Source organism: Calliphora vicina, chromosome 3, assembly GCF_958450345.1.
Source record: "Calliphora vicina chromosome 3, idCalVici1.1, whole genome shotgun sequence".
Classification (NCBI taxonomy): Eukaryota; Metazoa; Arthropoda; class Insecta; order Diptera; family Calliphoridae; genus Calliphora; species Calliphora vicina.
Genome location: NC_088782.1, coordinates 118,731,632 through 118,748,863, shown reverse-complemented (window position 1 = coordinate 118,748,863; position 17,232 = coordinate 118,731,632). Strand labels below are relative to the sequence as shown.

At 26.0% G+C, this 17,232-nt stretch overlaps 1 protein-coding gene across 2 annotated transcripts in view; it reads left to right on the top strand.

Annotated features, from left to right (window-relative positions):
• Positions 1 to 16,172, top strand: part of LOC135953321 (transcription activator GAGA) — a 40,442-nt gene extending 24,270 nt beyond the window's left edge. Inside the window, exons 6-8 of one of the 2 annotated variants that reach the window (XM_065503161.1) lie at positions 2,225 to 2,362; positions 8,768 to 9,285; positions 15,989 to 16,172. In XM_065503161.1, coding sequence (XP_065359233.1) covers positions 2,225 to 2,362; positions 8,768 to 9,285; positions 15,989 to 16,051 — 719 coding nt within the window. In that variant the 3' untranslated portion in view covers positions 16,052 to 16,172. Of the gene's footprint in view, positions 1 to 2,224; positions 2,486 to 8,767; positions 9,286 to 15,988 lie in introns of both variants that reach the window. The other variant, XM_065503162.1, reaches the window with a different exon arrangement.
• The last annotated feature ends 1,060 nt before the right edge of the window (positions 16,173 to 17,232 follow it).

The following is a 17,232-nucleotide window of genomic DNA, read 5'->3' as shown; positions in this document are numbered from 1 at the left end:
TAAAAATGTTTTAATTTTTATTAAATAATCATAGTTTTTATGATTTCATGACGATTTAATACGATTTTCTTAAGAGGTATTTTGGGGATTTTTGGAAAATTTTTAGGAATTTATTTTTTTTTGCATAAATGTATGTATTATTTAAAATTCTCTTGATTAAAACATATAACTATTGTTTTCATGTGAATTTTTGGAAATTATTCATAAAATTTTAGGAATTAATTTTGTTTTTCCATAAATTTATCAATTGTTTCAAATTTTGTTGATTAAAACATAAAATTATTGTTTGCATATGATTTTTTACTTGGGATTGTCTTCAATATTCTTGATTAAAACCTAAAATAGTTGTTTTCATGTGATTTTTTATATTAAAAGGGGGGACTTTTGGAGATTTTTTTTAAAAATAAAATTTAGGAATTCGTTTTTGTTGCTTACATTTACTAATTGTCTTAAATTTTCTTCATTAAAACATGAATTTTTTACTGGGGGTCATTAGGAGATTTTTTGAAAATTTTTTGGGAATTAATTTTGTTTTTGTAGAAATTTATTATGGGTCGATTATGGATGGCAACTGAACTTCAGTTGCACACAAATTTCTGGTTGACAATTTGGCAACAGAAATGATAGCTACCAGTTGCCATCTGTTATACCATTTAGGGCAACTGACCATAATCCATAATCGACCCATTAATAAACATAAATTTTATTGATTTAAATCTAAAACTGTAGTATTATTTTCTGATTTAAAATTCTCTTTCCTTTATTGTGTATAAAGTACTGCAAAATTATCATCATTCAGAACTGGATCCGCTCAACCTATTACAAATTCGAAGAAATATTTACCAAGGGATCCTTTCAAGAGCTCACAACATGAAGAGCTCTAAACGCTCTCGCACTAGATCTGTAAGGGGTTACAAGCCAATAGTACCAAAAGAATTACGTCTGGCAAATAGTCAGCATCAGCCAGAGCGAACTACTTCACGAAGATGCGCAAAATGCAGCACGAAAAAAAGTCCAGCGCGTACAGTATGGCAATGCAAAATCTGTAAAGTTCCACTTTGTATCCGTAAAGATAAAATGTGTTTTTCAGATTTTCATAGTAAATAAGTTTTTATTTTTTTTTTTGTATTTTTACTGCAAAAAATATAATATATTTATTATAATTTATTGTTAATGCCAATTTAATGCCCATTCCAAAAATATCTTTAGCTGTATTTTTATTTTTTCTTCTTCTCATTTTGCATAATAAATGAACAACCTAAAGTAAAAATGCAATTGTTTTAATTATAAACATAAACTGTGGCTGGCTGTAAGATTTAAAACATATCAACATATTGTTTTCATGTGATTTTCTAAATGGGGGGAAATTCATTTTTTTTTTGCCTAACTTTATCAATTGTCTTAGATTTTCTTGATTAAAACATAAAATTGTTGTTTTCATATGATTTTTTTAAATGTGGGGACTTTTGGGGATTTTTTTAATTATTTTAGGAATTTATTTTTTGCAGAAATTTATTAAATAACATAAGTTTTATTGATTTAAATCTAAAACTGTTGTTTTCATATGATTTTTTTTAAATGGGGTCATTTGGGGATTTTTTGAATTATTTTAGGAATTCACTTTTTTTTGCAGAAATTGATCCATTATCATGATTTTAATTGATTTAAATCTAAAACTGTTGTTTTCATATGACTTTTTTAAATGGGGTCATTTGGGGATTTTTTGAATTATTTTAGGAATTATTTTTTTTTTTCCAGAAATTGATCTATTGTCATGATTTTAATTGATTTAAATCTTAACCGGTTGATTTAATATAATTCTTTAAAAGTTTTTATATATTTTCTTATGATTTTGTAATGGGGTCATTGGGGGATTTAAAATTCTTTTTTTGGGAATTTATTTTTTAATGTTGAAATTTTGATGTTATTTAAAATTCTCTTGATTAAAACATAAAATTGTTGTTTTCATATGATTTTTTTTAAATGGGGTTATTTGAGGATTTTATGAAAATTTTTAGGAATTCATTTTTTTTTTTAAATTTATTAAATAATATAAATTCTATTGTCCTAAATGTAAGACAGTGCTTTCTAATGATTTCCTAAATATTGGTCTTTTGGGGATTTTAAGAAAATTTTTAGGAATTTCAATATTTAGTATTAACAAAGAATAAAATATATTTAAGAGTCTATTAATACAATACAAACTTGTTTCCCTTCTTTCCAGAACCCCGCTCCCGTTCACAATCCGAACAACCGGCCACCTGTCCCATCTGTTATGCTGTCATCCGTCAATCTCGTAACTTGCGTCGCCATTTGGAGCTGAGACATTTTGCCAAACCGGGCGTTAAAAAGGAAAAGAAAAGTAAGTCCTCCACTAATGCCGCCAATTCAAGTGCAAATGATTCCGATAACGGTACAACACTACTCGCCTCATCCACACTGAACAGTGACACCAGTACACTTTTAGACACAACGCAACATGGAGGTGTTGTGGTGACAGCAACGGCTCCACCCTTAACAACCACCAGCACGGTAGCTACCCCCATACTAGTTAGTAGTGGGTCCCTGAATGTGGGCGGCACAATAACGCAAATACCCATGAAACAGGAACCGGGTGGTGGTTGTATAGTGGGCAATGCCAATGCACAACAAGTGACAGTAACACAAAATCAAATGCAAAATGTTATACACATAGTGAGTGAGGAGGTTTATCAGCAGCAGCAGCAACAGCAGCAACAACAACAACAGCACCAGCACCAGCAGCAACAATAACATAACAGCAATATTCATTAGCCCTAAATAACAATTTCCTTCTATCTATCACACTCTCTCTTTATCTTCTCAGTCTCTCTCTCTCTCTCTTAAAGACTTGCTTTTACTACAGTTTAGTTTTCTCAAGTTTAAGTTATTCCAGTTTTAATCTTGGTTTTTGAAAAAAAAGTCATTCCTTTTGCAATTTTCTGTACTTTTCTTATAATTCTTTTAAAATAATATTGTTTACACAAGTAAAATCAATGCTTTAAGAAAAAATTTCCCTCAAACTTTGTACATACACCTCATATATTTACATTAACATTTAATTAAACTATAGTGTTTAGTTTTTATACATAATATTATTAATTTTCCTCCACTTAAGCTTAATAATTTTATTTAATTTTAATTATTTTTTTTGTGTAAAACATAGTTTTATGTTAAATATTTAAAGCTTAAAAAACAAGTATAAGAAACAGAAGAAGAAAAAAAAGCACAAACAACAATATTTCAAACATTCATTCAATAGTTTTTGTTTTGTTTTTTTTTTTGTAAAAAATAATGAAAAATTAAATTCTTTTCAATCATACTCAGCTAAATTCTTTATTAAATATCTTGAGTCTTCTATTTTATAAATTTAACTTCTTTTAAAAAAAAATCTCATTATTGTGTTTATACTTTTCCAATTTCTTTTTGTACAAAAAAAGTAATTTTTAAAAATAACCTCTATTTTTTTTATAATTTACTTAAATCTTATTATTATTTTTTTTACAAATAAAGTGGACATATTGAAAAAAAAGCCAAACTTTTGTTGTTATGAGTTTGTATATTTGGTGGTTTTTTTGCTAGTTCTTTTTTAATAATTTTTTTGCAACAAAAAAAAATATTTTATAAAATTTAATTTTTTCTTTCTGTAGTTAGTTGTTTTTCAGTTATTTTTTCCTTGAATTTAAACTACAAATTCATCTTCAATTGTTTGGTTTTTTTTTTAATAAAAATATAAATTTCCCTTTATTTTTAATATAATTTAATGATTTAAATGTAATTTTTTTTGTTTGGTTTTTCAAAGAAGAATGTTTGTTTTTTGTGTTTTTTTTTCTTTTTTTTATACACATTTTCAAATTTCATTACTCATACACATTTTTCAATTGTTGTGCTTTTGCTAAAAGTTGCTGGCTGTTGCATACTTCGATGAATTTGTAGTTTTAAATCAAATATCTTAACAAATTTATCGCTACAAACATATACTCGGTGATCAATAGCCTCAATCTTTCAAGATCCTGATGCTTCAGAAAGAAACTTAAGGAATAGTTTTAATATCTTTGTAAATTTAAAAACCGGCTGACAAAAAAAACACAGGAAATTATGAAATTTAAATTGTCTACCATACAAACACATTCTCCACGTGCAATTCGTATAATTGATAGCCTCAATATTTCAACATCATGCTTCAGAAAGAAACTGAAGGATAAGTTTTAATATCTTCATAAACAGTGATTTTTAAATAAAGTACTTTTTTACTAAAAAAAGTAGTTTATTTTAAAGGGTTCTTTTTAAAGAGTGTCCATTTTTAAAAAGTTAAGTTTTTGAAAAAAAAAATATTTTTTTAAAAAATAGTACTTTTTTAAATAATTTTTTTTTAAAAAGTACTTTTTAAAAGAAGTACTTTTTCTAAAGAATGAATTTTTAATATATTACGATTTAAAAAAACGACTTTGTAGTAAAGTGGTTTTAAAAAGTACCTTTTAAAAAGTGCTTTTATAAAAAAATACTTTTTTAAAAAATAGTAGTTTTTTAAATAAAATTTTTTTTTAAAAAAAACGTACTTTTTTTAATCAGTTTTTTTTATATTTCTTTATTTTTAAATAGTAATATACTGAAATGTCATTTATTATAAAAAGTACTTTTTAAGAACTTTACTATCATTTTTATAAGGTACTTTTGAAAGTAGTAGTTTTTCAAAAAGTAAATTTTTTAAAATGGTACATTTTAAATAAAAGTACCATTTATTTATGTACTTTTTTAAATGAACTTTTAAAGAAATGTATTTTCTAAGATTTACTTTCCTAATATGCAACTTTTTTTAATTTAATACAACAATACAATAATTAATAACCTAGCGTGGGTTATAGGGCTTGCTGAGTACATTACAAATTGTGTCAAAAAATTTCAAAAACACCCTCAAATTCAGAAGTTATTCTGAAAAAAACCGTTTTCAGTGATGTTCGTCAACTTATCGTTCTGTAACTCAGTCAGTTTTTGTCCCACTTTAAATTAGTTAACGTGTTTGGAAAGAAAACTGATTACGCTTTAAAACTACGTGCAGTTTTTTTATACATTTGTAAGCTATTAGTATTGTTTTTCTTAAGAATATCTAAAAGAAAAATAAAATTTTATCAACTTTTTTGATTTTAGTCGCTTTTCATTGCTTATTTTGATATGAAAGTTTATAAAACTTTATACCAACATATATAGGAAATTTAGTTCTTAATAAAACATGGTTTTAATTATTCAAATCGTATTAAAATTGTAAAAGTTATTAAACTTTTTATTAACACCATTTTTAGTATTTTCTCCCCAAGCGTAAAATTTTGAATTTACAAGGTAAATTTTTTCGAAAAACTTTAATAACTTTTGCAAATATAAACCGATTTTAAAAAGTAATATCCCATTTTTTCCCCTATAATGTTGTCTTTAAAACACTGTGCAAAAAAGAATAGGTTTTTATAGAAAAAAATTAAAATAACTTGTTGAATTTGAAAAATTATTAAAAAAATAAAAAATAAAGCGAAACTTTTTATAAAAACTTAAGCAATTTTTACGATATACATTTTATGCATACATTTCATGAAAGCTTAATTCTTTGTCTATCCATAATTGTTTAAAATTTTGAAATCGGTCTGAGTTAGAGATACTAAAGTACTACGACCTACCCTAAAACAGTTTTTTCAAAATATCTTAAAATTTTGAGGGTATGTCCTCACCTAGGCCTACAACCCCCATTAGGTCGCTTTTCAAAAGTTCTGACAAAAAGTGTCATTTTGTAGCAGAGTGTAATTAATACAAAAAGTACCATTTTAGTTTTATAATGGGTACTTTTACAAAATTAATTACTTTTAGTTTTAACAAATGTTTTTAAAAGTTACTTTTTAAATAGGGTTTTTTTTCGATTTTTATACCCTTTAGCTTCCTGAGAAGGGTATATATAAGTTTGTCATTCCGTTTGTAATTTATACATTTTTCATTTCGACCCTATAAAGTATATATATTCTGGATCCTTATAGATAGCGGGGTCGTTTAAACCATGTCCGTCTGTCCGTCTGTTGAAATCAATTTTCTGAAGACCCCAGATATCTTTGGGATCCAAATCTTCAATAATTCTGTCAGACATGCTTTCGAGAAGTTTGCTATTTAAAATCAGCAAAATCGGTCCACAAATGGCTGAGATATGAGGAAAAAACCAGGACAACATCGATTTTTAACCTATATCTGGATTACTAAGTCATTAATATAGACAATATAGATATCTAATGATAGATATTTCAAAGACCTTTGCAACGACGCATATAACACCATAGTAATTTGGACCTACAATAGGTTAAAATCGGAAAAAATATTTCTTATTTCTTATTTTCACCAAAAAAAAATTTAAAATTTAAAATTTTTTTTTTAAAATTTAAAATTAAAAAAAAAAAAATTAAAATAACTCGAAAAATTTTTTTTCTCCAAAAAATTAAAAAACAACTTTGGAAAAAAAATAAATTTTGTTTATCTAAAAATATTTAAAATTTTTATTTTGAAGTATAATTTGGTGAAGGGTATATAAGATTCGGCAGAGCCGAATATAGCTCTCTTACTTGTTAAAGTTAATCACCCCTATCGCGAATCAATATTTCACATGAAAAATTTTCCCTTTTTCGTTCATCAACTTTGTTCACGTGAAAAAATTCGCCTTGTTGTGAAATTTTTAGATGGAATTTTGTAAACAATAAACAGCTGATACGAACCAAATCAACTATTGTGAATGTAAAGTTGATCGTGATATTCCCGATAGCAATTTTCCCTTCGAGGGAAATGAATATTTCATGGGAACAAAATTTCACATGTTATTACCGATAGGGGTGAATATTTTTATTGGAAATTTTCTCCAGCAATCGATGTTCTTTTTATTGAACATTTACTCCAGCAATCGTGTTACTTTTTATTGGAAATTTTCTCCAGCAATCGAGGTTCTTTTTATTGAAGTAAAATTCAGCAATCGTGGTTCTTTTTATTGAACATTTTCTGCAGCAATCGTGGTACTTTTTATTGAACATTTTCTGCAGCAATCGTGTTACTTTTTATTGAACATTTTCTCAATTTGCTGCATAATGATAAATTTTGACTTATTTTACTCGATATCGAAGACATGGTCTACATTAACGACTCCATCTGGTGTCCTTGATAATTCACAATTAATTTGTAAAAAAATTAGAAGATATCTCAAATTCAGCCAACAATTTGTCGAACATAAACCTGATTCATTTCCCTATTCTTTAACCACACTGGAGGCAAGCAAACAAACAATGATCTCGCACATAAAACCTTTTAAAGTTCTTGATTGTTAGTTAGGCGACAATGCGAGAGTGAGACGTTCTCGAAAGGCCTTTAAGCGAGAAAGTAGTAAATTTAGTACTATTTTTTTTATTAGACAAATGTTACCAAAAGTACCTTATCTGAAAATTACGCTATAAAATTTATGATAAATTTAATTCTACTACTATTTTTTCAAATGATTTTTAGTTTTTGTTACAAAATTAAGATAAAAAATTTATACTTTAGTTGAAATATAAATGATTTTTAGAAATTTTGCTTTAAAAATTAAAAAAAAACTAGGTTTTGGAAAAAAGTAGTAAATCTACTACTATTTTTAAATAACTTGCATTATAATTAAAACGATTTTTTTTATAATAAACACAAAAACGTTTTATTTTAGTTAAATTTTAGGTGCAAACCCATAAAATTTATAAAAAGTAAAATTTTATAAAAAGTAGTAAATCTACTACTATTTTGAAAAGTAAATTTTTATTATAGTTTTTTTTAGCAATAATCAATTAAAGAATATTTTCTATTAAAATATGGATTTTTGGAATAAAAAGTAGTAAATTGGGTACTTTTTTTACAAAGTATTTATAAGCTGTAAGGAGAATTTTAGTTTTTGAAATAACCAAAGTACCAAAAGTCAATCTAAAAACTTTTAATTCTAGAGAGTACAATATATTAGATAAAACTATATAATTTTTGTAAAAATTCATATTGAAGGTTTTTTTTTTGAAAAGGTAGTAAATCTACTACTATTAAAAATTAGAGTTTTTTTGTTACAAATATTGTTGCAATTATCAAATTTCTGCGAATTAATCCATAAAATTTATGCAAAAAGTATTTTCTGAAAAAGTAGTAAATTTACTACTATTTCAATTTTTTTTTTAAATTTTAGTTTTTATTACCAATTCAAAATAAAAATGTTATAATTTGGAAAAAAACGTTAAAATATTAAAAATTCTATATGAAAAGTACTATTTTGAAATATTAGTAAATCTACTACTATTAAATATTGCAATTTTTTGTAGCAAATTATGAGGCTATTAGAAAAGTTTTGCAAATTATGACATAAAATCCAAACAAAATGTTCGTTTGAAGAAATAAAAGTACTTTTTTATGGAAAATATAGTAGTAAATTAAGTACTTTATTTGAAAAGTAATTAAAATTAAATAAAATTTTTTAAATTCCTTGAATTGCTGCAAAAAACACCCACATCTTTATAAAAAATTTGTAAATTTATAAAAGTGTTTTTTAAAACCTTTGATAAATTTAAAAACTATTTATGAATATGGAGGACAGTTTATAACTTTAAACAAAATGTAATACTACTTCGATCAATACTGTCCAGATGAAACGGATGCGACTTGAATAAATATTGCTCTTATAAATATGTTCAGTTTTTAATCAATTTCTTTCTCAATTTTGTGCTTTTAGCGCCAGGCAAGAAAACCGCAATGGCCGTACCGCCCGGCACCACTAATGCTTCTGGAACATCGACCGTGACCACAACAACCGTAAGCACTGTGCCGCAAGTACAATCCGTACAATCGTTGCACACCCTACAGACCGTACAAGTAAAGAAGGATCCTGATGCACAAAATCAACAGCAACAACAAACCATGACAGTGACAACGACCAACAATGGACAACAGCAGCAGCAGCAACATCAACAGCAGCAGCAACAACAGCAACAAGTACAACAGGTGCAAGTGCAACAAACACAACAAATCCAACAGCATCATATAATAGATCAATCGGGTAATATATCAACTGCTACGACCACAGCTAATACGCAGCAGCAACAGCAAACCCAACAACAGCAGCAGCAACAGCAACAACAACAGCCCCAACAAATTGTCACACAAACTGAGAATACCGATGGCACCACATCCCTATCGATTGCTCAAGTACAAACCCTGCAGGGTCATCAAATCTTGGGCAATATCAATCAGGTGAATATGACTGAATATCAAGCACATCCAACATTGTGATGAATCAGATGAGATAAATCAAATGAAATAATACCTGTATAAATTTAATGAAAAAGACCCTTAACTTATCCTTAAACACATTTAAACTTTCTTAACACACCGAAAAAAGCTTGTTTTTAGTTGTATTACCCTTTTGTTGGGTGTATGAATTTGATGCTAAAGAATTTCCCTTTTAAAATATTAATTTAATTAATTCTTTTTTAAAAAAAAAAACTAACTAACCCTATTGTAATTTGTTTGTTAATTTTGTTAATTTTTAGTACCCCTCGCTTAATTTAGAAAGTTTTGGTTTAACTTTATGATGTTTTTTTTTATGTGTGTGTTGGTTTTATAAGGGGTTTGTGCAATAAGTTTGTTACAAGCTGACTTAAACGCACAAATCCTATTTAATATAATACTTAGTATCATATTTCTTAGCTGCTTTAAAGCTTTTTATTTTAAAAATCCTTAGTTATTATGCCATATTCTTGTACTATTTGTTTTTCTATTTTATATAAATACAACCTTTATTTTAATTCTTATTTTCCAATTGTTACTCTTGACAAGAACACAATTTATAATTTAATTTACAAATTACTTTTTAAGGGAATTTATGCAATATTGAATTAAATTTTTTGAAGCTAAGCTAATTTAAAGAATAACTTTTGGGGATAAATAAGTTGTGGCCATAAATTTAGAATGTTCAATAGATGGAAAGCTAATAATAATTCTATTATAAAGTTTCAGCAAAATTGTGTTAAATCTACTTTTGAAAAAAGTAGTAAATTTACTACTATTTTTAATTTCTTCCTAATTTGACAAGTCAAAATAAAAATATTATAATTAGAAAGAAAAAAACTTAAAATTCCTAAAAATTTGTAGTAAATATTGAAATATAGTAAATCTACTACTATTAAAAAAATTACTTTTTTTCCTACCAAATAATTATTTTCTAAAGTTTTTCATTATACGCTAAAATAAAATATTAAAATTTTTTTTTTTAAAAAGTAGTAAATTTAGTACTATTTTTTTTAATTTCTTTCTAATTTTCTTTTTGGTACCAAAACTAAAACTTTGTATTTTTTTTTGTATTAGAAGAAATACAAATTTTGCTAAAAAAGTAGTAGTAATGAGGTTTTTGAAAAAAGTACTAAATCTACTACTATTTTTTTTATCAAAAGATGATGCTATTATAAAGTTTCATATAATTATACCATAACATTCATACAAAAACTACTTTTAAAAAAAGTAGTAAATTTACTACTATTTCCAATTTCTAGTTAATTTTACTTTTTGATAACAACTAAATTAAAATTGTTTTACCTAAAAAAAAAACATATAAATTGCTAAAAATATGGAGTAAAGTACTATTTCGAAATAGTAGTAAATCTACTACTATTAAAAAATTAACGTTTATTTTTTATCAAATAATATTTTTTATATAAAGTTACAACAAATTCTGGCACATAGAAGTTTTTTGGAAAAAAGTAGTAAATTTAGTACTACTACTAATTTCTTCCTTATTTAAATATTTGGTACCAAGTCACACTACAATTATATATTTTTGAAAGTAGCCAAATTATAATTCTATTATAAAGTTTCAGTGTTATAAAATTCATAAAAAAAAGTTTTTTTGAAAAAGTATAAAATTTAGTACTATTTTTAATTTCTTCCAAATTTTACTTTTTGGTATAAAGACAAACTAAAAACTTTGGTAACTAAGACGAATATAATAGAAAAAAACCAAATTTAGCCAAAAAAGTAAAGTAATGTGTTTTTTGAAAAAAGTAGTAAATCTACTACTATTAAATATCTGTGTTTTTTGTACCAAATTATATTGCTATTATTAAATTTATGCAAATTTTGACATAAAATTCTAAAAAAAATTACTTTTAAAAAAGTAGTAAATTTACTACTATTTTAAATTTGTTCCTAATTTCACTAGCAAAAATACCACAATTAAAAATAAATTCATAAAATTCTTGGTAAAAGCATTTTGCAAAAAAAAAAAGTACTAAATATACTACTATTTTTTATAACTGTTGAAATTTAGTTCGTAGTGGCAACAAATCATAATAAAAAATATATATTCCTTTTTTAATTTACAAATTTTGGTGAAAAAATTTTACAAAAATGCTTTTTTGCGCTTTTTGAAAAAGTAGTAGAAATACTATATAACCGAAATTACAATTAAAACAATGTTTTATCATAATAAACACTAAAACGTTTTATTTTAGTTTATATTTAGATGCAAAACCATGAAATTTATTATTTATTTTTATATTTTATAAATAGTAGTAAATCTACTACTATTTTGAAAATTGAATTTTTATATTTTCATTATCATTAACAAATTAAAAAATATTTTCTGTTAAAAATATTGATTTTTTTGGGCTGAAAACCTTTTTTACAGTTTTTGAAATTTGCTACTATTTTATACAAATGCATTTTTTTATATTTTTAATGAAAATATATGAATTTTTAATGAAATTATAAAATTTTGAATAGAGATTGTTTTTATTCTCACATTTTTCTAAAAATTTCCGGAAAATTTAAGTTTTTTTTTTTAAAAAAGTAGTAAATTTAGTACTATTTTCAAATCGCTGCAAAATTAAATTGTTTGTGTTACTCATTATAAATATATCAATATTTTGTTTAAAAAAAACATTTTTTTATTAAAAAAAATTAATTCTACTACTTTTTTGGAAAAAAAAGTTATGATTTTTAAATTAATTAAAACATTTTATTCAATATTTCTGCGTTAAAACACATTTTAACAAGATTTTGAAAAAGGTAGTAAATTTACTACTATTTTGAAAACTAAATTTTTATTATATTTTCATTATTAATTTGTAATTAACAATTATTTTCTGTTAAAAATATGAATTTTATTGGTATGAAAACTACTTTTTATTAATTTTGAAATCTACTACTATTTTATAAAAATTTATTTTTTTAATATTTTCATAAATTTCCAAACGTAATGTTTTTATTGTTAGAATTATGCAAAAATTTCATGAAAAAGGTACTTTTTAAAAAAAAGTAGTAAATTTACTACTATTTTCAAATCGCTTGAAAATTTTTTTTTTTTGATACTCATGTAAAATTAAAGAATATTTTGTTAAATTTTTTAGTTAAAATATTTTTTTTTAAAAAAAATTGGGCTTAAAATTTTTGTTACAAACAATTTAGTACTAAAAATTTAGTTTTTTTTCTATTATTGAACATTTTTATTGTGGCTTTATTCAATTATTCTTTAATTATTTTGTAAAAATAAACAATTTTAAATTCTTTTCAAATTATTATGGTGTAATTATCGTAATCCTATTATATTATTAGTTAATTTTTTATTATTATTTATAATTTAATTACATATTATTACTTTATTGGTTGTACTATAGCTTTAAGGCGGTTATTTGTACTTTTCCTTTTAAGTTTTATTTCATTATTATTTTTACTTTTATTGAAATTGTCTAGAAAATACCAACATTTTACAAATGTTAAAAAATAGAGGAAAACAAAAACGTTCTAATATTTCTTGAAAAAAAAGGGAGATCAAGGTGCTGAAATCAAATTTCCTCATATCTTAATTAATTTCAACAACTTTTTTATACATCTTTCATTTATTTAAAGTCTAGTATTGAAAATCTTTGAAAGTCGTTTAATAATGTAACATTTGTAAAATTGTTAATAGTCATAATAATTTGGAAATTTTACATTAAAACCTCAAAAACTCTTTAAAATTAATCTCGTTGAATTAAAATTTACCTTTAAAATTAAGTGCCTTTTTGAATAAAGTAACTTTAAAATAAGTTTTCTAAAACCAAACTTAAACAGAAATATTTTTTTTTTTATAAAAAAAAACGCAAATTTTCTACCAAAAACAAATTTCTTTATTTATATTTAATAAGTTTTATTTTCTTTACAATTTAACACTTTAATTGAAAAATGAATATACCTTAATATTTTAGTCAATTTCTTATACATATACATATATTTTTATTTTTAACAATGTAGAAAAATCTTTTTGCTGCAATTATTGTAAATTTAATTTACTTTATTTTTGTTTAAGGTAACAATCAAACAAGATAAATGTATCTTTAGAGAATTAAATACATAATTATATTGTAATTGTTGTCTTTATTTTTATTTTTGTTTTTAGTAAATATCTTGATTTATCATAAAAATTTAGTTATTTTTAATTTAATTTTTTTAGCAAATAAACAAAAAAAAATCAATTCAATAAAACACAAATTTATTTTAAAATAAACAAACAAAAATTTACTAACCATTTTTCTTTTACTTTTTTTTTGAATTCTTCACTATTTTCCAATTTTTTGAAATTTATTTTATGATAAATTCTTTGGTAATTTTGTATTTTTTTTGTTTCTGTTAGAACTTGCTTGGTAATTTGTTACATATTTGCAAATTTTTATTGATAAATTTTTTTTTATATATTTTACAGATTTGATTTTGTTAGCAAATTAGCATGTTTGTAAATTTGCTTGTATTTTTGGTGGTTTAGTATTTCCATGTATTGTTTATAAAAAACTCTATTACCTGCTTTATTTTCCTTTTCCCCCACATAAACATTTAACTACATTTTCAGTTACATAATAATTTAAATTTATTTGGAAATGGACGTATGATAAAGGGAGGACCACTAAAGGCAGTTTTCTATCTTTATTCTGAAGACAGTTTTCTGTATTTATACAAAATACATGATGTCTTTATACTAAAGACATTTCTGTCTGACAGAAAACTGTCTTTATACTAAAGACATTTCTGTCTGACAGAAAACTGTCTTTATACTAAAGACATTTCTGTCTGACAGAAAACTGTCTTTATACTAAAGACATTTCTGTCTGACAGAAAACTGTCTTTATACTAAAGACATTTCTGTCTGACAGAAAACTGTCTTTATACTAAAGACATTTCTGTCTGACAGAAAAATGTCTTTATAGTAAAGACATTTCATGATGTCTTTATAGTAAAGACATTTCATGATGTCTTTATACTAAAGACATTTCTGTCTGACAGAAAACTGTCTTTATACTAAAGACATTTCTGTCTGACAGAAAACTTTCTTTATAGTAAAGACATTTCTGTCTGACAGAAAAATGTCTTTATAGTAAAGACATTTCTGTCTGACAGAAAAATGTCTTTATAGTAAAGACATTTCTGTCTGACAGAAAAATGTCTTTATAGTAAAGACATTTCTGTCTGACAGAAAAATGTCTTTATAGTAAAGACATTTCTGTCTGACAGAAAAATGTCTTTATAGTAAAGACATTTCTGTCTGACAGAAAACTGTCTTTATAGTAAAGAAATTTCTGTCTGACAGTAAAATGTCTTTATAGTAAAGACATTTCTGTCTGACTGAAAAATGTCTTTACTAAGACATTTCTGTCTGACAGAAAAATGTCTTTATAGTAAAGACATTTCTGTCTGACAGAAAAATGTCTTTATAGTAAAGACATTTCTGTCTGACAGAAAAATGTCTTTATAGTAAAGACATTTCTGTCTGACAGAAAAATGTCTTTATAGTAAAGACATTTCTGTCTGACAGAAAACTGTCTTTATACTAAAGACATTTCTGTCTGACAGAAAAATGTCTTTATAGTAAAGACATTTCTGTCTGACAGAAAAATGTCTTTATAGTAAAGACATTTCTGTCTTTATTTCTGTTGTTTATTTAAAAATATTTGTAAATTAAAGCTTTGTTACATTTTCTAACAATTAAACATGAAAAGTACTCATTACATTTACTAAATATTCAAAAATAAAATCAACAAACAAGAGAATTTTTTCGGTACATGTCAGATTTATGTAACAGACTAAATAACCTATAATTAATTAAGGTCCTGATTCAAAAACACCGGACTGGAAAACAATTCTCCAATTTTGTGTATAAAAATCACTTAGTTTTCAAATAATTTTGAAAATTGTTTTCTGTTCGTGTTTCGGAATCACGCTCTAATCGAATTGTTTCTTATAATCAATACTAAATGAAAATCTCATCTAAACTCATTGTATTTATGTAAAAATTATGCTCACAGAAAGAAGGCGAAACATATTAAGAGAGAAAAGTAGGAATAGATTGTTAGAGATATGAATTTGAACAGATTGGGATCAAAATTGAGTCTAGAAATGTTGTAAAGTGAATAGTTATTAGTTATTTAACAAAAAGTAGACTCAAATATCAATGATAGTTTATAAGAATTATAAAATATTCTCTTAAATGACAGGCAAGGAGTTTGTTTCAATTATTTATTTCAAAGTGTGGCGATATTTTGCAGCCACAACTGTAAAATTTAATGAAAAGTTAGCAGTGGAAGTGAAATATGAATTGTTCTAAAATTGTAACAATTCATATTTCTCTCTCTCTCTCTTTCTCTTAGTATGATTCCTGAGATAATTTTTTTAACCCTTTAACTTAACATTATCATAATTTTTTGTTGTTTTAATAATAAATCATTCAACACTAATCAATAAATGTTGTTCTTTTTTATATTCTTCTTTCTCTTTCTATATAATAAATGAATGTTATTTGAAATTAACCTGCAAACGTTTTCAAAATAAAACACAAAAACGCTGCTCAATCAACAAAAAATAATGACTAACCTCATAAAAATAATCCAACATTTAACATTGCTCCAAAATCAACATCATTCATACCAAATAGGGCAACAATAAGAACATTTTGGTAAAGAAGGTTTTCATTTTAAAAGGCAGTAATAATACGTAATGATGATCCAACGATATGATCTGCGGCTCCGAGGGTAGTACGGTGGACAACGGAGTCGAGGTCGTAGCGGCAACAACATCAGCAACAACGTCAACAGCTAATGAAACCAACAACAACAACAACAACCACAACAGTAGTAGTACCAGCAACAACAACAGCAACCAAAATGCCACCACAGTCATCAGTGGCAATGAGGTGTTGAGTGTCAGCACAGCAGATTTAGCACAAATGGTAAGTGGCAGTCATGGTGGCAATGTACAAATAAGATCAGCTCAACCCTTGACCCGCGCCACAAGACGCATGCTAAGAGGTCATACAACGCACAATGCAGCCGGTGAACGGGTGTTATTGATCAATTACATTTCACCCAATTCGACGGCCAACAATAATCAAGTGCAAACCACAAATGCTACCATCATACAACCCTCCAGCTCAAATAATGCTAACACCACCACGCGCAGGGTTATACAAACCAGAGGCGGCATACATCACACCAGTAATAACAACAACAACAACAATAATAATTCTCATGCGGCAAATACCTCTAGTACTACTACCACAACGGCTACACCGGTTTCTTTGGCGGGACTCGGCTCTGAAGTTACGGTCACACTGAAACGATCTAATAAATCATCTCACAACGCAGGTCATATTATAAGGCAACACCAGCAGCAACAGCAGCAGCAACACCATCAAACAACTACCCACTCAAATACCATACAAGCAACCACCAGCAGCTCCACAGTACACACGCATTCACAATCGCCGCCACCTTTAGTGTTTACCACACACACAGCGGCCGACATAGAACACCATGAGCTGCATGAAGTCGAAGAAATTGAGGAACATACGGAGCATCAGCAACAACAACAACAACACCAGCAGCATCATCAAGTTATCATACATCATCATGGCAATCAAGCGGAACAGCAGCAAGAAATCCAGTATCATCATCAGCAAACTCAACAGCATCACCATCAAACCACTGTGCCCCACCTCATGTCCATACAAACACAAACTCAGGCCACCTCGGCGGACATGGACGACGAAGAGCTGTTGGAATACAGCACCAGTAATGTGGATCAGGTGGTGGAGGCCGCCATGGCTGTAGACGATGCTGAAGATGTTGAAGAAGTGGTGGAAACACATCATATACAGCAATTGCATACGGTGCAATTGCA